The sequence below is a fragment of the Periophthalmus magnuspinnatus genome, chromosome 19, assembly GCF_009829125.3.
Source record: "Periophthalmus magnuspinnatus isolate fPerMag1 chromosome 19, fPerMag1.2.pri, whole genome shotgun sequence".
Lineage (NCBI taxonomy): Eukaryota > Metazoa > Chordata > Actinopteri > Gobiiformes > Gobiidae > Periophthalmus > Periophthalmus magnuspinnatus.
The window spans coordinates 13,639,838-13,666,205 of record NC_047144.1 but is presented as its reverse complement, the minus strand read 5'-3'; the positions used below and the strand labels follow the sequence as shown (position 1 = coordinate 13,666,205).

At 39.6% G+C, this 26,368-nt stretch overlaps 1 protein-coding gene across 1 annotated transcript; it reads right to left on the bottom strand.

The window, feature by feature from the left end:
- Positions 1-500: 500 nt before the first annotated feature.
- Positions 501-25,330, bottom strand: hs3st3b1b (heparan sulfate (glucosamine) 3-O-sulfotransferase 3B1b). The gene is made up of 2 exons (XM_033984681.2): positions 24,497-25,330; positions 501-4,034 (listed from the first exon to the last, which is right to left on the bottom strand). Exons 1-2 carry the CDS (start codon positions 25,060-25,062, stop codon positions 3,416-3,418), a joined length of 1,185 nt encoding a protein of 394 aa, XP_033840572.1. The 5' UTR covers positions 25,063-25,330; the 3' UTR covers positions 501-3,415.
- Between the last annotated feature and the right edge of the window lie 1,038 nt (positions 25,331-26,368).

Sequence of the window (26,368 nt, the reverse complement as noted above, 5' to 3'; positions counted from 1 at the left end):
CTCTGGTTACGGGAGTAAATTTTCCATTTGTTTTCTCCCATAGACTTTTCTAAAAAGAGCTCGGCTGTTTTAAGGCCAAAAAGTACATTAAAAGCACAAGTTTGAGTTTTATTAACTTACTTTCAGAAACAGATTTTAAATAAAAAATTATAGATATTGTGTCCATTATTTACCACATAGCTGATTAGCCCTGAGCAAACTTTCAGACTTTTATTTGATTTTTTTTTTTTTTTTCAAAACGTCTATGGGGAAAATGAATGAGAAATTTAGTTCTGGAACCGAAACCAGGGAGCGGTCACTGTGGAGCTCCATTACATTAACTGTATGACTGAAAAAACAACCCCAAAAAACAACTACTTTCTCAGTTAATAATCTACGGTGATTTATATGTCATTATAATTATTGCATACTGTTAAGAGCAATGTACGTAAATTTAAAAAATCAGGTTAGTAAAAAGACATTTTATATAAGACAGAAAACATCCAGACACAAGAGGATTTGGTAAAATATATACTTTTATTTATTTCTTCATACAAAGAAATATTATGAATGTTCAGTATTTAATCATCTAGAAACATCTCTCCCATTTCACTCTTGCATTGTGTAAAATTAATTCCTTTGATGAACATACCACAAAATACTTGATTTACACGTCCTCTTTTGTACATACCGATCTGCTAGGCTAAATACATATTATATGCAGGTAAGACAAACATCTTCTCATGTTTTAGATCTTAAATGGCTGAATAAAACTCAACCGTAACAGAAGCAGCAACATGGAGTAATCCCATGAGTGCACAATTCTGTATTTTATCGATTTTGCCTCCTAACTCTGGAATCTTGAGAACGGTTTGTGGATTTAGGTACAGACCATCATAAATGCTTAATCCGATTCAAACATTGCACTTAAGTATTGACCTTATTCCGTCCCGCCCACTCTCGCCTCTAACTGCTACCAAACCGCGCTTTCTTTGCGGCTTCCGGTTAAGCGGGAATCCCAGAATGTAATGTAAAGTACGTTTGTGTAACCAATTCTCTGGGAGGCTTTAAAACGGCTTTGTAGTCCCTATAGAAGTTATTTACTGTCAAAATCGGCAGCCCCTTGCAAAATCATACTACAACCCGAATCCCAATGGCGGTGCCCACGGCAACTTCCGGAATAAGGTCAATAGGAGGCGATGGAGGCTTTCGGCTACAAAACTAATTGGAAGTACAACGCGCCAAGCCCCCATTACCCCGAATGTCACACATTGGTTTGAGGTTAACCCAGTCAATGGATCCAACTTGAAAGCAACAACAAAATGGCTGACTCTGTGAAGTGTTTGGCTGAACGGTGAAAGAGGCACAACATTTTCCCATATTAAAAAAAGAACTTGAACTGAACAGTGATTTGTGGTAGCAATGGTGTACATTCAATCAAAAACCAACCTATTTAAAAATCCCTTTCCATGATCCCGATTAGAGATGCATAGCTCAGTATAGCGCCCTTTTAACAAGTCTGGATAACTACGCGTTTTCTCTGTCTTGCATATCAAGAATTCAAGTAGAAAGATAACAACACACAATGAAGCGATGCGTGAGTGAATACACGGAGATCGGGAGTTTCTGACTTTTTTTGGCAACACGTAAAGATTTGAAATGTATAGGAGGAGGATGAGATGTGGTCTAATGACAGGCAATAAGGCATTATGGGTATGGAGTGGCAATAGGGGGCGAAATTTGCAATAACTACGAACGTAAGCTTATCTTTAATCTTGACAACTGACATGGCGGACTACTGTGTTTCTCCAAATCCCTTGTAAGCTTGCATTGGTATTACGCTCTGGTAGGTCGCACATTTAGACTTGTGGTGAAACATGGATTGAATGTAGTAGACAAGAACTAATTTTCCAAGTTGTAAACATTGGGTGTTAGGTTGTGATGCCAAAGTGAGCAAAGAACCAGGGCCATTTCTAGCTTTTTGGGAGGGGGCAGCGCAATATGTTTTTTGAGGGGCTCTTCGTTTGTGAAATATTAGACATCCTAATTCCTTTCAAAGGTTCTATGCAACGCAAAATTGACTCTTGTGAGCTTTTAGTCATGTTATAATGCAGTTAGTGCCTCAAAAACATACCTGGAGTTGTGTTTTGTTTCATTCACATGTTTGAGTAACCCTGTATTATTGAGCTGTCTGCATCCCCAAAGCTCAAAAGGCTTTGTTCCACCTTGTGATGTCATGTCCTGTGACTGAAATGATCCAAATGTTGGGTGTTAAACATGCGTGAATGAAAAAAAACACAACTCCAGGTTCGTGATGAGGAAACATTATAACAAATATCAGCAAGCAGCAAAATATGGGCCATCTAATGTCTAACTGAATATATATTTGACAATTTAGAGTAAAAGCTACAGTAGTTTAAGTAATATTTTTTGTAACGGCCCCCTAGCGGCTGGTGGGGCTGCATGCATCTGCAGAGGTAACCAGAAAAAGGTACACAAACCTCTGCAACTGACAAAACGATTTAACCTTAGTTCAGTGTAGTGGGCCTTTAAGGGAATTTCTTATCTCCACACACAGGATGAGAGGACATCTGTGGTGGAATTAGATTAAAAGGGAACAGCTTTAAATACTTGCACTAAATGAAATGGCTATCAGCAAAATGTGATTCTGACTTTGTGTGACCTTTGAACTCCGGAGAAAGGGCATGAGCCTGGATCTGAGCCAGCACTATAGACCTAATGGGGAGTAAGCTAACAGGGCGGTATCGATCAGCCAGTTACCTTTATGAGATTAGCATAGCGCTAACAGGACTCGTACGGAGACGCGGATAGGATTCAGAGCATGATGGATGGGCGGTTCATCGGAGCGGGCAGTTGGAGCACTTAGAATGAGAGGGACGTTGTATACTTTAAACAGAAGTGACACAATGAGAATCAATTAGGGCTATTGATCTACCTACGATTGAGTGGACAGACACGGATGCTCGTAGTGAGGGAAGATGGAGACGGTGTAGATGTGAAATGCTTTAAAAAGATGCACTTAGCGTAATGTGATGAGGATATGATCAAGTCAAAGCGCACATGTATGGACTCCTCTGAGGGCGCTCTGTACCCGTAATATGATGCTTTACATTATACCTTCAGTCTGAGCTGATTATCTGCATTTTTAAAAAGCACCATTTAATTCACTGAGTTGACAGGACAACAAGAGAGGACCACGACAATACAAAATGGAGGAATGTTTCAAAACAAGACACAAGGGCCGGATGTTATGTACAAATATGGTTAGGCAGCTTAGTGAATTAATTGCTTAGAAATAAAAAATAAATTATTATAAAATAGATTTCTGTACATTTTACATATATATAGCAATATTTCCACATTTTGCCATGGTTTAACAGAAAAAAAATGTAAAAAGTAGTCCGGTGATTTCACATCAATCCCACCCAAAGTTCTGTCCGGTCATCTGATAGAACTTGAGGTTGAAGGGTCTGTAGAAGTCCCGTAGCCTCTGCACCACCTCGGGGTCTATGTTCGGGTGGGTGCGCCCTTTGGTCTTGCCCAGGCAGTGGGGTTTGCTGCTGCCCTCGGCCTTCTTCAGACACGGGAAGCCCTTGGTCTGGTTAAAGTAAAAGTGTTTGTCTGTTATGATGCGTTTGAGTCCCAGAAAGTCCTGCACGCGGCCCAGCTCTCCGGCCGGGTCGCTGATCAGCCTCTCCCCGCTCACGAACAGCAGCTGCTCCATGGGGAAGTGCTGCAGCCAGTTGTCCAGGTGCTTGGCGTAAATCCCTATCTGCACGGCGCTCCACGAGGTATCGATCAGGCCCGTAGTCCTGTTTTTGAAGGTGAGGCTCTCGAAAGACGGGATGTCGGGCTTTTTGGACAGAGTCTGCGTGTAGTCCGAGATGGCTCTGGTCACCGGGTCCCGAACCACCACGATGAGTTTGGTGTCCCGGGACATGGCGGAGATCCGGGCGGGAGCTTCTCTGGTGACGAAATAGCTGGGGGTCTTCTCCATGGTGATCTGGCCCTCTAGAGTCTTGGGCATCAGCTCTCTGGAAGAAAAAGAAACACATACTTGGTTAACTGACATTCACGAGGTATTAGGGATGGGACAATAAACAATAATATAATTTATCGTGATAAAAAGGGTTGACAATAATCGTTCGTGGGAGATTTTATATAACATAAAACAGAGATAATCGCCATTGTCACCAGAATGTGCAGAAAAAACAACTACTTATCCACGGGGGAGTCGACAGGAGGGGACAAAGGAGGGGTCTGGGTCTGTTGTCTCGGGGTTTAGGGGGCCAAGAATTAGACTCTCACACTATTAATTTGTATTAGAGGGGGGCCCATGTGAGACCTCTTGACCTGGGCCCCCAAATTTCAATTGACAGGCCTGTTCATCCAGAATATTCTCCGCTAGATCGTAGTTGTTTTCACTGATGACAAAGTACAACACTATAACAGCTCTTTGTAAATCTAACGTTTTCATAAGTTTAAAATTATAATTATAATAGTTATAAAAACTTTAGTAATCATTGTGATATAATCGTTAATCACAATTATTTTGGCCATGATAATCGTGACACTAAATCGCCCACGTGGGATCACTCCTAAAATCCGTATAGTTTAATATTGAGCCGAGGGACAGGTCAGAATTCTGTGGTAGATTTTGCTGTTAAACTGTCAGATTCTGAAACAAAACCTGGCACAAAATTCCACGTCAGAAAAAATACACAAAAAGAAATACTTGTTCGCAATGGTTTCAGTGAGTGGTGTCATTGTTCAACCTCAAAGATGTGATCCATAAGATTAATATGTAAAGTTTATGGAGCCAATAGCATTAAATAAAGTTCAACATTTGTGGATCATTTGAATATTTCTTTCAAAATCGATGAATCACCCATAAAGTTATACTGGCCTCTGCCCACTGCCCTCCATCTGAAATTATGACACAATCAAATTCTTGAATGTGAACATAACCTATCCATGGGTTTCAGAATTATGAATAGTTAGGCCATAGCGATTGATGATTTTAAACTAAATATTATATCTTTTTGAATGGTAAAACGTCCTTAAAACATTGCGCTCCAACCCATGAATAGGAGGTTAGCGGGAGGGTACGGCCTTTGCATAATGTAATCAGTTTGATGGACTGCGCTGGGTTCTGTAATCAATGACTCACTAGGCCTGTTTAGCCTTATTACAACAGGGCTCAAAAGGCTATTAGTGCAGGCTGTGGTCCAACGTCAACATGCTCAATCACTCAAACTATATCTCTGTCCTGACACACAGCAGACGGACCAGAGAGAGACCACATATTTGACTTTCTGACTGCCCCGTAATCTCAGTTTGACGAAGAGACTGAGGTTGTGGAAACAGTGGTAGTTAATATGAAATGGAGCCTGCATGAAAAGCATTTGTAACAATCTTGGTCACTTGGATTTGAGTGAGATGAGATTGTTGAAGTTACAAAGACACATCATGACTTATAGACTGAATAAAGACGTTTAATGAAGGAGGGTGAGTATCATAGCAACTAAAGAGCCAGTCCAGAGTGAGGCTGTTTAAGGTAACGCCGCTTCACTGTCAATCAAACGTGATGCTAATGCTAGTGGGAGTGACTTCAGGGAAAGAAGGATCCTGATTTGTCTGTTATTAATGTTCATATCTTGATTTACGAACACAATAGTGAAGTAAAAATACCATGAACATGTAGAGCGAGTTAAGACGAACATTTTAAGACCAAAATGACGAGCAGCAGTTATGGAGAGAGGGGTGTTTTTCAATAGAAAGTGAACTGGAGTCGATGGAGCCAGAAGGATGGACTTTTTATTTGGAACGTGGCAACTAGCAGGTTAGCTATGTCCATTTATGTATACAGTCTATGGATGAAATTGTGCTGTAGTTTATTTGTTGGTAAAAGCGGGTGAACTTCTAACTAAAATTATAATACATAATACAAAATAATAATTCATCGGATTCATATAGCACCTTTCAAGACACCCAAAGCGGTTTACATTGCATTATTCATTCACTCCATACTCAGTTGAGCTAATGAGCTTGAACAATGTTGATAATCTGTAAAAGTCTTTCTCCATATGAATTCCCAGCATATGAAAACTCCTGTCTCCAACTTGCCTTTCCTCGAGATAAACTTCCAGACCTCACAACTAGATTTCGCATTTCAAAGTTCTCCGTCTCTCTCACACAAAAATATACAACTTGAAATTGCCATGCTGCTTGTCTTTCAACACTGCCCCACCAAAGAACATGTTTTCGGACTGAGTCTTCCCTCAAATTGGGTGAGGACTGGCGGATTTGTTACACCCAAACGTATCATTAGGCAGCACTTGAGAACTGCGTAGGGGAAAGTGAACATGGCCCGCTCTTTTGGGTTGGGTTTCAGTCAGACGCGGAGGCCAACTGTGAAGCGTAGATTATAATGGAGGAGATAAGACACGTTGGTAACATAGTGAGCTCACCTTTCTGAACTTGGCGGTAGTTCTGTGGAGGTTTGTACTAGACTGTATCGAATTTGGTTTTGGGAGCGATTTCGACAGCTTAGTCCAGACAGTAAAAAGATACAATCCAGCAATTACTAGAGGTGGGAACAAGAGGGTTACATTTATTTGAGGAATTTTAGGAATATTTCTGTTATTACTTGATAAATTCTTTAATATTTTAGTACAATTTTTCCTTCTCCTTTATCTCTACTTCATACTGCCTTTGTTTTAAAATATAAACATGACACATAACTCAGTAATTTTATGCTATGTGCTATGTATTTTATGATATGCGATGCAGTTTAGGTATTAATTATATTTCCAATTGTGATTAAAGATGCATTAAGAAGGGTTATTTATTTACACGAAGCAAATAAAGTATTAATGAAATTCAAATAACACATTTATTTACACTGCTTAAGGTATTTCAGATGACATTTTACTTTACCACGGGACTGATCTTTTAAATTAACAATATGTTTACAATGTTGGCTCCCTTAGCAACCACTGGCAATTACTCCAAAGCGTTGAACCATAACAACAGTAAAACCCAAGGCAGAGTCAGATAACCTGGGTCAGCGGTGTATCAGGCTCCACAGTCTCTGATAAGAGCTGGTGCTGTTAACCAAAGACTCTAATGTGCTATTGTGTTGGTTTCACTGGTGTAATCCCATTCGAAAGCGCGGTAATCTCTACAAAGTGTATTTGCGTTTGTGATAGAGGACATTTAAGGCACTGTAACTGTTCTAAAAGCAAATAGGACCGAGTTCTTTGAATCAATACAGGAATTAACTGAACAAACTTAAGATTAGATTTCCCCGCTTAATGGTTATTGCAGCGAAATTAACCCAATGGGCTTAAAAACAAACACGGAAAAGTTGGATGTCTTTAGTTCCAAGGACACACAATTTAGGAAATGAAATGGAAACTAAATAGTTGTTTTAGGGAGGGCATCTAGTGTAAAAATCTATGCCAAATCGTAAAAAAACAAACAAACAACATTGTATTTCTGTGACCTTACAAAAAAGAACACAAAAAAAGACATAAAAATTCGCCATCTAATCTCTACCAGCGCAACCCACGGGAATCTTGGGTCTAAAAATGCTTTCCCATCTTAAACGCCTGTTCCTATAGAAGCCTGTCTAAAAGCCTGAATCTAGTTCACGTCCTTCGCCCTCATGGCTAATTCATGCAGCCTCCATCGGCCTGTGAATATTTGTGTGCAAGAAACCCTTTTCAAACCAGGAAATGTACAAGACTGACAAGAAAAGACCTTGGGTAATTTTAGGTAAGTAATAAAATGGCTTGTAAAACGGTGCTGGCAGATTTGTGTAATCCTAAAGCGTTGCCAGTGATCTAATTATGATAATATGGTCTTGATTGCTGACACATCAGAGGGGTGAATGGAGAAGGAAGCGAAGCAGTTCTCGAAAAGCTCATTAATACGGCACTGCAATCAAAACAGATAGAGACTGATGCAGTTTTATGCAAGATTGAGGTGCGTTTTAGTGCCAATATCAACAATATTCGAATTTCAGGACTGACGAATAGTGCTCTCAAGAAATATAAACAATTTGTAAATTTTTGGTCGAACAATAGTGATCTGTCTTGCAAGTGTTTTGTTATTTCGTATGCTAACATCCAAAAGGAGTCAAATGGCGTCGTGTTTAATCCGATTTCGTGAAGACAATGCAATGGAGAACCAGTAAAAGGGGGGTCTGAGTTACAATGTGCATAGTGATAGATTATGCTTATCCGAGCTTAGGGTATCCTGCTTGAAAACCAAGTTGGGGGTTGCACATAAAATCCAGAGCTGCTTGGATAGCTTGGGAAAAAGAAGGAATTTGGCAAGGAAATAGTCTAAAAAAGGCGCCAACTTTGCAACAAAAAAAAAGAAAAGTAATAAAAATACCACCTTTGACTCGAGCTAGTCTCTCGGTTAATGGTTGGTGAAGAGCTGAAGAGGCAGGAAAAAAGACACAAAGGTGAAAAAGTGGTGCTTGGAAAAACAATAGCTATTCTGCTCTAGTGTGATTTATGGGGCCGCTGCTTTTCGGAGATTCGCTTAACAAACAGGGAGTTCTGCGACACGCCGGCAAGATCCCTTTTTTCCTGCTTTTCTTTGAAAGTGAGCTATTGTCCCGGGGCGAAGGGGGTGAGAGGGGCAGGGTGACACAGGGCGGGAGAGGAGAGGAAAGAGGGAGGAGGGGTAAAGGAGGAGAAGGAGAAGGAGGAGGAGAAGAGAAGTGCTTATCTCGAGTGGAGTGGGCCACTTCTGTACCCACTTAGAGTCCACAGAGGGGAGATGTTTGGAGAGCTCTTGAGAGGAACAGTGTCCAAATTACTCAACATGGCCGCCAAGCTAAACAACTGCAATGTACAGGATTCAACAACGAGATATCTTATGTTTGACTCATGGGGAACAAAAGACTGTATAGTTTTGGTTACCCCTACAGAACAGTGTTAAAATATTAAAACATATTGACGAGAAGGTGTTGGTATTTACCTTTTGTAATAAGCTCACTGGGATATGAATGTTCAATGCACCATTTATTACACTCACTTCAAAAGGTAGCATTGTTTTAAATTGTTAATTGCTATGACAATGGTTCTAGTTTTCCATCATTCTGAAGTCCATGGATAGCAAGCTCTCACGATCAAAAATCTTTGCATGTTCGCCTCAAGTTCTTAACTGAAAAATCAAGGAAGCCATCAACTTAAAGATGTTGACTTGTGAGCTGAAATTTGGTTTGTAAAATAGTCTGTAAGTTGGAGAAGGTTCGTAGGTTGAAAGCATTTATTTAAATCTCGACAAGCGGCCTTTGCTTTGAGGAAATTTAAATGCACAAAAATATCTTTAAATACCCAGGTCAAGGAAACACATTTTACAGCTGTCAGAAAGAAATCAAATGTAAGATAATTCAACGTTTACTTCATCTAAACGCACATCAGCCATCTCGACTGCCAGTGTGACTTGTTTCTTTGCACCTTTGTCCATTGAGAGTACATTTCCGAGTTGAAAGACATGCCAAAACGCGCAGATAAGACAGAGAACAGACGACCTTGTCACATGACGCATCAATCGGGGCCCGGCTGGTGGCCCTTTGGCCCCTCTTTTAAGGGCCCTCATCCCGGTCCAGATAACCGCAGTCAGGAAAAAGGCTTATTTCTGTCTTTTGCTCCTGTCACTTTTGATTTGATGATAACTGCCTGCCACCACAGCGCGCCTCACAAAACACACAAAGGAATGAAAGCTATTTGCTCCATTTCCTTCTGGATACAAAAAGATTTCAATTGTCTCATGTGTCTGGGTTTAGGGAGCGTTTGAATCGGAAATGGTGCCATGTTTATTTGAATACAGACAAATACAGCTGATAGATGGGTTTGTCTTTATTACTACATTTAAGGTTAAGATGTCTTCACAGGTTAAGGACTCAAGATCAGGGCTGAACAATTTTGTGTAAAAGAAAAGTATTGCTATTAGATTTGTGATTTATGTTTAAAAAGTAGGATTTTTCAAAGTGCACAACTAATACTAAGGATCCCTTGCATTTCAGAGCATGTTTGTAGAAGTCTAAACTACAGGTACAACAAGATTTTTCGATAAGAACAGTGGATTTTTTTTCTTTGCTAAGTACAGCCCTACTCTAGACTGTTTTATTACCAGTCGGAGTCTCTGCCACTCAACACTGAACTGCTCTGAATGAACTTGTTTAAATTAATGGGACAAAATCAAACAAATGGTTGCACTCACAAAGCTATTATCAATCCGGCCTTAACGCACTTCAGTCTCTCTCTCCATTGATCTAAGTCTTAGCGGCCCCGGGCTCTCCTGATAGCAAAGTGACACTTGAAGGAGGAAATGAGAGAACAGGCTGCCTTTCATAAAAGAGGACCACTTCAGATGAGGCGCTGGGTGGGCACAGACCAGAGACTACAGCCAGTACAAAGGAATGACTTTACTTTACCACTTTAGTGATCGTCACGAAGCATTAAAAGAGCTAAGAATGTGTAAACAGTGTATTTGAATGGGCATATAACACTCAAACGTAACAGAAGGCTAGCCTAAGTGGCTACTCATTCAACGATTTGTAAAGTATACTGTTGCTTTTTCCACCTAAAAGTCTTTCTACACTGAATGGTATGAAGCCAGATTAAGCTTTTAACTAACATGATTCTTCTGTTTGATCATTACAGCCCTACTCAATAGTTGGCATAGCTATAATTTTATCAGAGAACAGTTTGTGAAAATTTGTGAACATTCTCCAAGGCGATAGATCGTTTTATGCCGCACTGTGGAATATTATAGCAAAAGGAACATTTCAATGGCAACAAGCAGAAGGAGACCCGCCGCTAAGGAGTCAGGTTTGTGGAGATGCAACCCCACCTAGAGTAATGTTTTTAAGTTTTACAGTAAGATAAAAACACAACCAAAACAAAACCACATGCTTTTACTGGATTTTAGTCTATTTTTTAGCTTAAAAGTTCCATACTGCGGCTTTAAAAAAAATGACATGTCTACATTTAAGTGGCTACGCAAACGCTAGACATTTTCAGCCACAATCCCACATGGCATTAGTTATAAATGAAAACTTAATTAGCTGACATTTTTACAACTTCTTTCCAATTGTAAACCCACAACTAGGCTCCTTAAACGAGGGACCACAAATATTTAGCGCTACACCTGCCCGTAACTAAACTCCTACACGCGGAGCTAAATGACGATACAACCTCATTAACCTGCAGCGTGTCTCCTGTCGCTGCTGTCGGCCCTGCGGTTTCACATTAACAGGCTCCACTGAATAATGGTGTCATTGGAAACTCAGGGAGGCGGCTGAGTAGTCATCTGTCTCCTGCCTCCATTAATAATGCATGCCAGGGCCTGGATGGCAGAGCAGCGCATAAAGCAAATTATATAGAATTTCTGACTCCGTTCTGTTTTGACATCCATAATTTAAGCAGGAGATCATGTCAACAGTGTTTTTGAAAATTGGAGGGAATAGGCAGCATCCGACGCAGTTAATAAAATACTATGCACTTCTGTTGATGAATAAATGTTGTTGAACCATGTTGCAGATTAAGTAAACTAGAATTACTATAGTATAATAATGACATTTTCAAGTCAAGTATGTTTTGTTTTGTTTTTTCCCCCATGTCATTGTAAAATATTTGTTAAACCCAAGCAGAGATGTATTCTAAAGCATTTTATTGTCCGAGAACCAGGAAATGAGCTGTTAGCATGTTGTTGTTTTTTTCTTTTTTTCTAATAGTCCAATTAGGTTCATTAGGTCTTCTGTATTGGTTATACTTACTTACATCCTGAGAAAGGCGGCAGTTTGCAGCTGAAACTGTCAACGTATAAAACAAATAGACATCTGCACATAAGAATCTAAAGAATAGGGTTTGTTTTTTTTAGTGCCCTGTTGAGAGAAAGTTAAGAAAAGCGCTTATTTCTTCGCAGTCAATAATTACGATGCAAACAGTTTAAAATGAACTAGTTCTGTTTTTCCACATTGTAAGATGGTAAAAATCTGGTACAGCACCTTAATTTAAGTTAAAATGTGGAGTATTTCTGAATTTCTGACATAATTTTCTACATCACATCACTGAATCTGTAGGCGAATTCGACTTTTACATTTTACCCACATATCATAACGGCAGCTTTCATAACATCATGCAACAAAAGACCCACATAGCATCAATGTCTATACTACGGCTGGTCCCAGGACATTGGACAAGCCTGTTCTATGAGCAAAAAGTGGCCTGGGAATCTAGTGACCCTCCCCGTACACCAACGCGACCACTGCAACCCGTCCATCCATCACTTCACACTGGAATCATGGGAGTCTGCTTGGAGAACTCAAGCAATTTTAACTATTTTCTGTTGACAAAACTAAATGAGAGGGGGAAGACTTGTGGTCGCAATGGTTTTAGGCTTGAATCCAGTCTGACTTTGAGGCAAGATCACATAGTAGTAGAGGTAGAGTAAATAAACAAAGACGTAACCACTACTATAAAGTCTCAGACCACATTAGCGACATTAAAGGAATCCTTAAATTTTAGTGTAGCCGCAACTGTCAATACCACCCAGTTATATGCAATGGGATGTTTAAGCACAACAGTGAAAAGCATAGCAACTTCCAAATCTTTTTCGTCAGATATGTGTTGGTATTCGACACCTTTGCGACACTATGAAAGAATGTGCGTATTATAACCCATAACAAAATACAAATTTGATCTGGAACCTATGCGTTGGGTTTGCGGCTCGGGGTGGCTGACTGGAATTACAGAGTGTTAATATCCCTGCAGCGAAGCCATGTGGTATAAATAAAACACAGTACCGGAGCAGACTTGGTGAAAAGATGATAGCGCAGGGCAGTTAGTCCAAATTCCCCCTAGTGTGCACAAATCATGCAAGAAAAAAAGCAAGAGTAGGGAACTTTTTTGCGCCAAAAATGCAAACTAAAGTGTACAGATTAGTTTGACATGTGATACAACGGAAGTAACTGGACACTTAAAGTTACAGGCGTGGAGTTAAGTTACCGCATGGAACTATATTTAGATAATGTGTGTAAACAGTATGGAAATTTTCCTGGACACCTGGATCTAGCAATTGACAGTTGGCAAACACATCCATTAGCCACTATTGCTATGGCTAATGCTAGAATCAAGATGGCTGACATTTTAATCAAGAAGAATTTCCCATTAAGTATTTCTGTCTGCTAGAATAAAGTTAAAAATACTTATCTAGTGTTGATTATAGTGCTGCCTATCCTACTAGGACATCTTGTGACATTTTTACCCAAAAATCTGATTCTGATAAAACACAATTTCTTTACTACACAATGAATTAAAATGAAGATGTAGTTCAAAAATCTATAAGAACTGCTTTCTATTGAGTCTTGCTACTACATATTCAAGATTAAGCTAATTACATTACTAGCTTAAACTTGACCAAACAAAAACACATCCAGTTAGACAGCTTAATCAAGTTACCATTATAAACTGTGCATGTTCTGATTCTTTCCCATCAGGAGTCAATGCACTGCTAGCGGATTAGCTTTCATTTGTTTAATACTGCTAATCCTTGCTAATCAGTGTTTGCCTTAACTGTTTGCCGAAGGTGTTAGCGACCACCAAGCCCTAGCATTCCTACAGGATGGGGCACGATGGACTGAATAAGGTAGATGAAGCGTGAAGGAATAAAAAAAAAAAAAAAGAAAAGCAAAAAAAACAAAAAACAACGGAATAGACAATGAGGGGCTGCAGGTGAGGGCTAGCTGTGTATGCGCTAGCAGCCACGTATCAGGCATTCTGACTGATTCGCTGACACCTGACATGCTCCGAGAGGCACACGACTCCTTGATCTAGCAACAGGGAGGATGAATAAAAGATGAAACAGACTGGAAAAGAACATACATGCCACCATAACCAACCCCCTGCCCGCTCCCCATTCACCCTCACATACACACACATATGAAGAGGAGGAGAAGCTAGTTTGCATGTGTTTTGAATCGCTGTCATCCGTAACTGGATACATACCTTATTGTAGAGGGTAAAATGCAGTATAGACAGGGAGGGAATTTTTGTTTTACTCACAAAAGTAGGAAAAAATAGATTGGGTAGTTACGAAGTGAATGGAAAGTTGATTTGGTTGGTCTCAATTAGCAAATCGCAAAAGGCTGCAATCATTTAAGTAACATAATTCTCTCAAATAACACAATATCTCTTTTTTTATGTAAACACTGTAATTTCTAACTCTACAATATTCTCAAATGCAAATGATACCTGTCAATCTGTAAGTTCAGCAATTCATATTTCAGTCAAATAGTAATGTGAATTGGATGTTTTAAGATCTAAAAGGCAATGATGTAAAATTTGGTCAAAAATAGTTTTAAAAAATCATCAGCCCCACTGCAAAGATTAGAAGTAAACGTTATATACTTCAAATAATTTCCTGCCTCTATCAAACACGCAGTTAGCCGATTTTAGAAACATTTGCAATTAACCTGAAGAAAAGCAGGGAATGAGTGGTAGCAGATTCTTTCGTTTTCTTTGGATTGAAGCCTAGATGTTGTCTCGAAGAGTGCAGCGAAGACAAGATAATTACTGAAGCAATATGTTTGACTTGTAAGATCGAGAAAAAAAGGCTGCAGGTTTATAGTTTCAGGGTCTCATTAAATTCTTGGGCCTTTTGCAGTCGGGAGAGTGCTATGATAAATGTTTCTGCCTTTTCACCCCACTCTGAGTCTATAACTGCGCATGTGGTCTTACTCTGTGCCAAGATACATGAGATTATATGAACCAGAGGAAAAGACCAATAGTAAAAAATTCTATTTGAGAATTAGCAGGTACAGTATTCAATGTTGTTTTGGCTAGAAAAGCATTGGTTTGGCCCGTTGTATACGTCTGTGTTCTTGGATGCCAAATATGAAATGAACCCGAAATGCAACTAATGAAAGTGATTGAGGTAGAACAAAAAAACTTTAAAAACATGTACTCTTTCTGTGATCTAACCTCTAACTCAGCCTGGGGGCATTACCTGTCTCCATGGAGATAGAGAAGTTGAATGCCACACTAAGGAACATTCAGCATTCACGGCAAAGCAATTCCTTTTCATGGAGACAAGCAGATGGTGGATTTTTTTCTACTTTTGTAAAACTGTGTTATTTTTAATCATTTTGAACTTTTGCCCGTTTCTTTTCAAAAGTCGAAAAAGTGTAGTTTTGTTGCCATTTTGAGCACTGTCTTACTCTGCAGCATTTTACACCAGAAAAGCAGGAGATTATGGCCAATAATTGGTTGAGAGTGGAGGGCTGCCCGGTTGTCATGACGCTGAACAGCTGAGTTCTTATGGGATCCATCTTTGGGACTTTATCCTAGGTTGTCTGGGACGACTCTGGCCTTTAATGAGCTGCTCTTTTTGCTGCCACACGAATTCAAAGCTCTGGAGACCTTTGGCACTTTCCCTGTATAAGTCCCATAGGCAAACCACTCCTGCTCACTAACATAATGGACACCGCTGGGAGACCTGCAAGACTGAAGCCTCGACGTTTGCTGTCATAACTTCCATCTCAAAATGTCTTTTCCTCTGCAGTTTTCCAATAGTGAGCACTTTTCGGCTGCTCCATCTGTACAAGCAATTGTTAAAGGCATTCGCTGTAACTTTTCTTGTGGGGGAGGAGTCTACAATCAGCTTACGTCCATCGAGATGCTATTGCTTTTCCTGGAATGTTCCACAGTATACAATTAAGCTCATTTATCTTTATTCTAATTTTTTTTCTTTTAAAGTACCTTGCTGTGGGCTGGCCATACTGCTTTTACAATTTAAAGCCATATTGTGGGACATTCCAGGCATAGCAACAAGATCACCATGGACACAAGCTGGCGATGGACCTTCCAACGAAAAAGTTACAAAGTACACCTTTAAAGAAGACATAATATATATTTTTGTTGTAGTAGTAAACCGTCACATGTGAAGATCATTAGTTTGCATCTTGTTCAAACTGTGATATTGATCTAAAATGACTTAATAATAGATACGGTCCGTTGACTTCCTGTTCAACACTACAGAACTGATTTTCTGCTCTTGGCCACGTCTCCTCATGGTGGCATTTCAACGTAGCATTTACAGTGTTTTGAAAAATGCCTATGGAACATTTTGAACTCTATGTGTATAAGCATAAATCTCAGAGAAATCACACAGCCGTGGGTGAGGAGAGGTGGTAGGTGCAAACGAAAATTTTCTGTGTTCTCAAGCATTGAATGAGGACAATTTTGCTTGAATAACGCAAAATATAACTTTGAGTAAAAACAAAGAGGGGAAACCATTACAGCATTATAAAAAGTCTATGTCTCTTTAAGCTAAACTATATGGGAGCTCTGGGGCGGTATTCTAACACCATGGTGCCTTACTTAACTGTCGGTGAATGACCATTAACTGTGGAGGGAGAGGTTAGTTTCGCTCTGACGAGTGCAGCTACATCCAAATTATCGCCTTGTTAAAACAGGGCTAGTTCACACCTCAAACACGAGGGAGGTTTGTCCACAATCCTAATGCCCCCTAGTCCTTCAGCTGCTTCATTAGATGCCCTTTTTATTCTGGATTATATGTAGTAGGCCGAGCAAGTTTAGGAAAAAAATCTAATTGCCATTTTCCAAACAAGTATTGCAAAAAGATACATGTTTAAAAGGTCAAAGTGCGTGTGACAGAAACATTTGAGAGAAAAGTGAACTCTGAGCTGATAAACTAACACAAGAATGCATTTCAGAACATGTTTAACCTACAGGTTCAAGATTTGTGTAAAAAAAAAATAAAAAATGATACTGTAAAATGTAATAAAAAAAAGCTGCAGTCTCTTCACTTTCTCTGTCCATGCTTTATTGGCACCTACAAAAGGCCTGTGTGAACGCTCTTTGGCTTTTATCTGTGGTTCCAGCAGGAGGTTCTTGTTGATGGCGGCCATATTGTCTTCTGGGAAGCAGTGGACACTAGTGAGAGGGAGGACGGGGAGAAGGCGAGGGTGAGGAGGGGGCGAGGGCGGACAGGGGGCACCACTCCTCGCTCCACAGGTCTCTGCTTCCACAATTAAACAGTTGTAATGTGACAATGAAAGCTGTCTTTAGCTGGCTTTTCAAAGTCTCCCCTCCCACCAACACGAGAGACAGAGCTGCTCGTGGTCAGTCAGGCTGGACAAACTGGGTCTGCCATGTGACACTAGAGTCGTCATTTTACATACTAAATATTCATACTAAAATGTATAACTCAATTTAAATACTAAGGAACAGGCTTGATATGGATTTCGACACCACAATGAAAATTTTAAAAATGCTATTTTCTTAAGACAATATAGATAAATTAGTGATTTCCAGTATAAATTAATTGTAGTTTCTTTAATATTATCACGTAGTCTTCTCGTTTAGTTTAGTTTATTTTAACAGGAATCATATGCAAACACATTAATCTCATAAAAGAAGAGATACTTTACACCAGATTTAGCCAAAGCTAGTTTCCGTCTGCAGCCGTTGGGCAGGTTATAAAAAGTTAAAATACATCTAAGTATCCATTCATTTACAATTAAACCATGCATTCTCTCAATCATTTAAAAACACCACACTCCACATTTCTACATTTAAAAATACTCAAATATTATGTCAAAAATTACATTATAAGCTACCGCATGCAAATCAGTGTTGACAGAGCTGACTGACTAAAAGGACTTTTCTCACATTATTAGAGACGTCCCTCAGGTCAGAGGACAGTTTCAGTTTGTCTGTGAAAGTCAAATGTCGTCCAGTTAATGCGATTTTGATTAGTTTCGATACTGGTTTTATCTGATTTTCTATACTTTCGGCGCTCTTCTTACAAGCAGTACACAGCTGGACAATGGCAGAAAGAGGCTCATACGAAAAGCATTCGGAGTGTTTTTATGACGCATCGCAGCGAGACATAATCCACTCCCTGAACTCTTTCTCATTGTTTGCAAACTGTATTTGGTGGAGTCTGAGGAGAGGAAGTGCACCTGCTGTCATCTGGAAGCTTGGCTAGTCAGACTGAAAGGCCGTGGGGAGCAGAGGTCATCCAAGAAACAACTGACAAAGCGAAACATTTATACGACCTAAAGACAAAACATCTAGGAGAGAAATATAGATGTTGTTCAGGTGTTCACATATTGTTTTGTTCCAGATGATATCACTACATTCTATAGACCAATAGCGTTTAATACAGATGGGGGCAGCTAACATGAATATTGTTAAAAATGGTCCAATATCAGAAAAAATTGATCTATTTGTTCCTCATATTGCTAGATCTCAAGTTCCATTCAATTTTCTTGGTCTTTCCAATACAAATAAAAACGGCTTTTGTTATTAATTTCCTGATAAACAGTATAGACTTTTAATAATGCAATTTAACACAGAAACTCGTACAATTTCTTCCACATAAATCAAAGTCAAAGATCCAGACTGATCACTAACAATTAGAAATGAAATGACTGTGAATGTTCAAAATATTATTAATTACTCACCCTTAAAGAACATCAAATTGAAAGCTTCAAACCGAAAATTCTGCTGGGTCTGCTGTCATAAAAAAAACACCAAAACCTTTCCCAAACAAACTGAAGAACTATTTAAAATAATTCAACAGCCAATTTAAAATATATACTTTTTGTGTCAACTTTCTACAACAGCACGCCTCTTTGATAGTTTCGGTCACTTCCCTGCTATTGTAATCCGATCAAACCTACAAATTCCCCGTCTATCACAACACGGATACAGTCTAATTATGCAGTCATATATTTCTAAGTCCGATCCCCAGTGGACCCGTAGCCCGCAGCCTCCTCCAGCTCTGCAGATGGTCTCCACACAGAGGCTGTCAGCAGCAGACACAAACCTGACCCCAGTCTAAAGCTCTTAACCCATTTCTGCACATTACCTCCTATCGGGCCTGACCAATCAATAGAGGCTATCCCAGAGGAGCCGGAGCATAACGCATTGGTGACCGCTGCAGTTCTTTTGTGATTCTAGATAAAGATTATAGAGCCAGCTGTCGTGTGTCTGCATTTCCTTACTAACAAAGTTTACTACAATTACATTATTAATCCTGTGTTCGCAGACATCATGCAGTGGGGATGGTTTATCGTTTATCGCCAATATTTGAGTTTTCACAGATATCGGTATCGGTCTTATATTGAAAATCTAGGCAATATTTTGTCCCTGATATTTTTTTGGAAAAACAATTGGTAAAGTGAACTAAAACTTAAGATAAATTAGGTTCTTTCAATGGATATTTAAAGTGTGACATTGCTATTGACGAATATTGGTTATCGTCAACAACACCAAGACAATATATCTGATATCGGCTCAAAGAAATCTATATACGATCCCTAGTCAAACTATACGATACTAAAACTGTTATCAAAACTAGACACTCATTTGAGCAGGTATCAATACTAACACAATTTGACTTTGACTTTTTTTACTTTTACTGAACAGTTTTAAAATGACACCTGGTATAAGACCACATGTTACGGTAATAAACAAAGTAGTTATTTCAGGTTGAAAATGTGTCAAATGTCTAAAAAGAAAGCATTTTTATTATAATTCTGCCGTTGAAATTGGTTTTGATTACCAAGTTTATTCCTTAATATCAAAAGTTTGAAACAGCAGCGACAACACGACCACGGGATCAGGTCCGGAAGTCTTTTCACTGGCAGTTTGGCACCGCAGTATAGGAACCAGGTGGCCTTATTTTGGTGAAGAGACAAGGAAGGAAGAAGGCAGCGGAGAGTGGAAGGGGTCACCTATATGTGGAAATGAGAGCGCCCTGTGGTGAGGAGATAAAACGAGGAGCACCCATCCAGAACTGTCCCGGACATGGCCAGCGAAAACAAGCCTGACTCCAGTTTAAGAAGGTGAATGAATGGGTATTAAGATAAAGCGCGTTCAAATGGGACACTACACTTCCGCGACGTAGTCTGATAGTGATTTTCTGCACTCAGTTTCAACAATGTCCTGCTTGTGCTTCAGCTGAATGGGAATATATAAGTAGCTTTCTTTTTTTTTCTTTTTACAACTGTGTAATTCTGTTTATCGCTACTGTGCTGTCCTTTATCAGAGAAGAGATACAAAGGTTGACATCCTGTTTTGGGATGACGCCAGTTTTAGTGCTACCAGTCTGGGACGCTAACCTCTGATCACAAATAGCAGCTACAAGTTAGGAGTCTCAACTTTGATAATACTTAGAAGGAGTTTTGAGTTAGTCTGCATGGTTTTGGAATGAATTCTTACTGCAATTCGATTTGTTATATGTATTTTAAAAGTAGGATTCTGTTCAGCGTGCACATTGTAAACATAAACTGTATAAAGACGTGGACTAAGTGAGTGTGATGGCCCTTACCGCCCGTATTTAATGTTCATATCTTGATTTACAGATAAAATAGCGAAATAATAACACCAGGATCATGTAGAGCAGGTTAATGTGAACATTTTAAAACCAAAATGGCGATCCTGACAGCAGCAGTTACAGAGAGAGGGGGCAAAGTTTTTCAATAGAAAGCGGATTGGAGCCAGAGTCGATGGAGCCGGAAGCGCCCCCATGCTCATTTCCTATTGGAACGTGGCAGCTAGCAGGTTAGCCATGTCCATTTATATATACCGTCTGTGATTGTAAGCTACACCGGGAGCGTTTACATTTGAGAGAAGTATGAACTGATAAACTAATACAAGAATCACATGCACTTCAGAACATGTTTGTAAAAGTCTAAACTACTTACTACTAATAAAAACAGGATATTTTGTTCTTTGTAGAGGACATTCTATTCTCTAAATGATTGCAGCCTTTGAGATGAAATACGCGGACTCAAATTCCGATTGCGATATCTTGCACCGCCCTATTTTGAGTGCTAAAATCCAGTGGCGCTTCCATATGGTCCCAAACTGTTGTCCGTACTTTAGAGCCAGACCCAGGGAGGAGCAAGGAACAGCGGGCCCCGACAGGCAGCTGAGAGGGGAGCCCACGACACGACAGCAAAACCGCACTACAGTAATTATATATCAAAGCCCTTCAGAGCCAATAGCCTAAATGGAATATGAAGGGAATGACTTGAACCGCAAAGTGACAGGGAAGAAGTAATAGACTAGTGGGCTGGAGTCAACACTTAAAACAGAGGAATAGGTCTGATATTTAAGCTGCACTATGGAACTTTTCCAGTGGAGGGTCCGCCACCTGCTTGTCTCCACGGATGTTATTGCTCTGCCTGAAATGTTCCACACCAACACACCAAGTAACACGTCATATCTGTGGAGAGGTGAGCCGCATGTTTTTCAAGTTAGTTTTGACCAGTAAAAAATGTGTAATGGAATAAATGCAAAAGAGAAAAGTTTAATGCTACGCAGTGGAAAGTTTCTGGAAAACCAACAACCTCTCCATGGAGACAACCAGAAAAGTTACTCAGTGCACCTTTCTGCATGTTATTGTCCTTTCACATAATTTTAATAGCCGGAAACACTAATTAATTGCAGTTTGTTATTTTGAGGGTAAAGGTTTTCTCGAAGTGCAAAACGACATGATATTTTTTGCACTAGGTTAAAACAAGCAATGTATTGGATAATCTCTGCAAAACTTTCCTTCCAGACACTACGCCGCGTGTGTTGTAATCTCATTCTATTAACCCCATTATTCATTAATGCGAGCGTTCAACATCATTAATTTCCTCTGTCTCGCCCCTATCAGATCTCTCCCACCCACTGCAGCACTACGCTCTAGTCTAAGCAGGTGCCAACAGAAAATAAAGTCATAAATTTAGACTGTCTGAAGCCTTGGTCCGATGGCGTTAGGCTTTGTGTGTGTGTGTGTGTGTGTGTGTGTGTGTGTGTGTGTGTGTGTGTGTGGTTGTCTCTATAGACAGCAGGGCCACTTCATGCATGACCTCACTGTGAAAATGTGCACCTCAAAGGCAAGTGTTTGTCGGTGGAACAAATAAAAAACGCCAAAATCCTTGAACCAGAACACGGACACTGTAATTAATGTAAAAGCTTTCGTTGGGTTATTGCATAAACAAATGTGAAACGTATTAGCAGGTCAAAGTTATTGCTAGAACTAGGAACAGCATCTATAAGTGGGGATGTGGAGATTGTTCAAGTAGCTAAGAATCTGAGGTCAAAATAAATCAGATGAATTTAAAAAACAGCCACCGTGACAGCTGTAGAAGCAAAATTTTAATTTAATGTATATTCCAAAAAGATGTTTTTGTTATTAACTTAATTTTATCATTCGGAAAGTTTGATTTCAGAAAGCTGGTCACATACTAAAGAAAGATGATCTGTGAGTGAAACTGAATCAATGATTTCAGTGTCGTTTGGTCATGGTGTCAGTAATCATGAATTCAAACAGTGTTACAAATATACAAGAAGAAAAATCACAAAGAACTGTTATCACGGCACCCCATCTACAAAACTAAATTAATGCAAAAGTAGACTTAAATCATGTTGATCGTAGTTTGGGTAAAAAGTACATCCCAGCGTCTTCTCCTAAAGAGACATGTCTCACAGTCTAACTCAAAAACAAGCACTAAAACTTCTCTGTGCTGTACAGTGAATGCTTAGACCAGCTGTTTCACCAAGATAAAGTCCACGTCTGTTACTACAGCTCTCATAAAGGAATGACTTCTCCACAAAAACCAAGGACACGTTTATTTCAGGCTGTGAAAAAAAATCAATAAAATGCCAGTTTCAGAATTGGATACTAAAAATTATTAGTAACGCGGTAAAAATGAAATACTAGACAGAAATGACTTGAGAAAAGTTTGCAGTGTTGTGGGTGAAGGGCAGGGGACGGTGTGGACTGGCAAACTTGCTTGGCTGCTGCAATAAGGGAATATTTGTCACAAAAAAATACAGAAAAAGTAGTTTATGCTCAATTTTGACTGTAATTTTTGTAAATGTTGTGTTTTCTATATAAAATTGAGGGTCAAAACTTAGATCTGCACTTTCTTCAATACTAAAGTTAATTAAAAGTAAGCTAATAACCAAAGTGCAAGCCGATCCTCAATACAACTACTGCTTTATTACATTAAGCTAACATTAAGAGTCCACACTTTTAATTAATTCAAATAACCTCTTTATCTAATTTTGTAAGGACACTGTTAAACTAATTACAGAAATAAAACAGATTATAGATGAGCTGAGCCTTTAAAAACTACACAATTACAAAGTTCCAACACAAGTTTAAGTCTATGCTAATTAGCCAAATTAGGGAATAATCTGGAAAGCTAATCAATATGCTGATATAGTGGTGTTATTTTAGCAAGGAAGTAAGTAATTTAGATTTAATTATGACTAAGAGACAATAGATTGATTTATTAGATGATTTTTATTATTAATTAATTCAGAAATAGACCAATAAAACGTTAAACGGAAGTTGCTAGCAGCGCATAGTGACATATAGAATTTTAAGCTAACTTTACCCTAAAAGTTGCTAGCATCGTATAGAGACATATGGGATTTTTTTTTTTTTTTTTTAGCTAACTTTGCCCTAAAAAGCAACGATCATTAGTGAAAGGGTTTCACAGTTTAAACTTTGTAATGTAAATGAACGGGATAATGTTAGTGTGGTCAGCTCAAAAGGACGTTAAGCGGTTTTGTAGAGGGTTTTGTTCCCCCATAGACCCGCACTTTGTCTTGCAGATGGTATTTCTTCCAACGCGCTCAAGCTATTAGGCCTGATCCCATAGCAGCACATGAATGAGCTCCAGGACGTGCAAAAACAGCTACTAATGCGTGAGATCGCGATGTATTCAGTGATAAGACGTAAGAACACGCTCGATTTTATCTTTATCTAAAACTACCCCGTCTATAAAACTACTTAAAAGCAGGTCTGGAGCTGCAAGGTGTAATATTCTCCGTGTCCAACAGAGATCAGTGCAAATCGCAAAAAACGGGGCATGTGCGATGTGCCACTACTGCATCCTCCACCAGCTTTGTGTTATAGCCCGGGGAAATGCTTAAAAAATACATCCAAACGCATATCAGCTTGCATGGTGAAACGGGGATGCAATGATACAAAACGAAGCACAATGGGAATTAGGGAGGCACTGGAATAAATAAAGGCTGGAGATAGAATGACAAGCCGTGCACGATCCACAATAATTTACGAGCTAATTTGGGTTAATTTGTTTAATATGTTGGTTTAAGATGGACTGTGAGGGTAATGGGAGTTTGGAAGGTTGTGCTAATTAATCTAATCTAGAGCTGAGGGGGTTTTAAGATTGTAACAAACTATAAATTAAGAAAAAAAAATGAGTATTTGAGTAACTATCTGACTAGAAACTCCATTTTATCAGATATTTTTGCCAATTTATGTCACTGATTTTGAATAAATATTGACTTTTAAATTTGACTTTTTTTTATTTAAGATGGAAAAGCATGCATATGATTTCATAAGCTGATAAAAAGTGTTTTTCACAGGTTTTTTTTGGTGTTATAAAAATGCACAATTTTGTCCATACCTGTACCACTCCAGTCCGTTCTCGTAGTTGCGATCGAAGAAGTGCGGCTCCGCTCCCACGGCTCTGATGTCCGGATGCACCCGCAGAAACTCCAGCAAAGCCCGGGTACCTCCTTTCTTCACCCCGATGATAATGGCCTGGGGCAGCTTCTTGCTCCCAGCCCCGGAGGAGAAGCTGGACATCGCGCTGGGCTCCGCGGCGGCTCCTCTCCCCCCCAAACCCCCTAAGCTCCTCGGCTCGTCCCAGTCCTCAGTCCGATCAGTGTCCAGAAGGTCTCTAGATGCTGTCCGTATGGATGGTTCCTCATAGTCCGACTCAATATCCTCCCATGGTTGAGGTTTGGCTAAAAGTCTGGACACAAGACCCCCGCTCTCTGTGCCCCTCTTGCCCAGCGAAGCGCTCTCCTTGCCCCGGTAACTGTCCACCACCAAACTTGGCATGGTGGAACAGTAGCCCACACAGGAGTACAGCATGTAAACCCAGATTAAAAACATGATGCTGAGCAAAAGGAGCTTCTTCTTCACGGGGCTCGACCAGAAGCTGTGGCAAACCGGGCTATATTCCATAAATCTCCCGGTGTAAAAGCATTTCCCAGCGGCGCATGTTGCCCTCCTCACTCCCGGTGGCACCTCTGCGATCCGGGTGAACCAAGACACATGCTAGCTTCCAATTAAACAAAAATGAATACAGTTAAATTAAATAAACACGCTTTGAGACAATGACATACATCCACGAACGAGAAGATGAACTGTTAAGCATAGTTATGGCTCAGAAAGTGTCCAATTGCCATAGACAGACCGCGCACTGCCACTTCGCGCTAGTCTCGCGTTTGATGGAGAAACGGACGAGCGCCTGTCCTTATAGAGTGCGGGGCGCGAGACAGGCAGCAGCGGCGGCCAATCAGAACGCGAGAAAGCAGTTTGTTGACAGAAGTGGACCAATGAGAGCAGAGAGTGGGCGGTCCGAGCCGTGGGAGCGTCACTATGGAGATGGAGCGCGTGCGGGGCGCTGCTGAGAGTTTGGGAAAGTTTTTCATTGGACGGAGCGGATAATTAAGTGCAGTTTGCTGAAGCGTGGCGCCACTATTTTGTTCAAATAATCATATATGAAGAAATAAAAGTATTTATCGTACTGTTTTCATGTTTTGTGTAAATAAGTAACCTAAAAGTGCGAAGTATAGACTGCAATTTGGTAACTAAAAATAAAAGTTAAAAATATAAAATATATAATGTGAATAAATAAGTTACACCTGTTAGTTACTTATATATTGTAGTACTCTGTAGATGGGAGGCAAAAGGCAAAATTTTAATTTGGTTTGAGTATTTATTTATTCAAATTTATATCGGTTTTAATTGTAAGATAATTTACAAATAGGATACATAATTAGCGTATATAATAAAAATAATAAATAAATAATATATAACCATGCATAAAGCGTGAACATTAACATTTCATAATACAAAACGTTAAATGAAAAAAACGCAAATTGCCTATCGAATTAGACTATTCTAATTTTGCCGCTCTTATTTCCTTTGTTGCGTCAAACTTTTGTTTCTTGTAAAAAACCCAACAATGTACGTAGAAGCGGCCCTGCATTTACATTCAAATAGCGCCATTCAACAGGTTCAATGCACTGACCACGCGGCAGAAAAAGCAGCTTAGGACCCGATTTTCTTTCTCAAACGCGTTAAGCCTCTTCCTGATCATTGTAAGCGATGATTGAGCGCCTTAAGACTCTAAATGAAGTTAAGTTTCCTACTGTATTTCTTGAGTGTAACGAATGGTTTGAATAGATCGAGCCTCATCAGTCTATCAGTGACCCCTGTGTAGTTCTTGGGGCACTTTGGGAACGCAAAATAAAAACAAAAAACG

Excerpts from the sequence above, each read along its gene's own strand:
- hs3st3b1b (XM_033984681.2), bottom strand. The coding sequence starts at position 25,062 with ATGGAATATAGCCCGGTTTGCCACAGCTTCTGGTCGAGCCCCGTGAAG. Across the intron at positions 4,035-24,496 it reads AACGGACTGGAGTGGTACAG|AGAGCTGATGCCCAAGACTC; the intron begins GTATGGACAAAA and ends TTTTTCTTCCAG.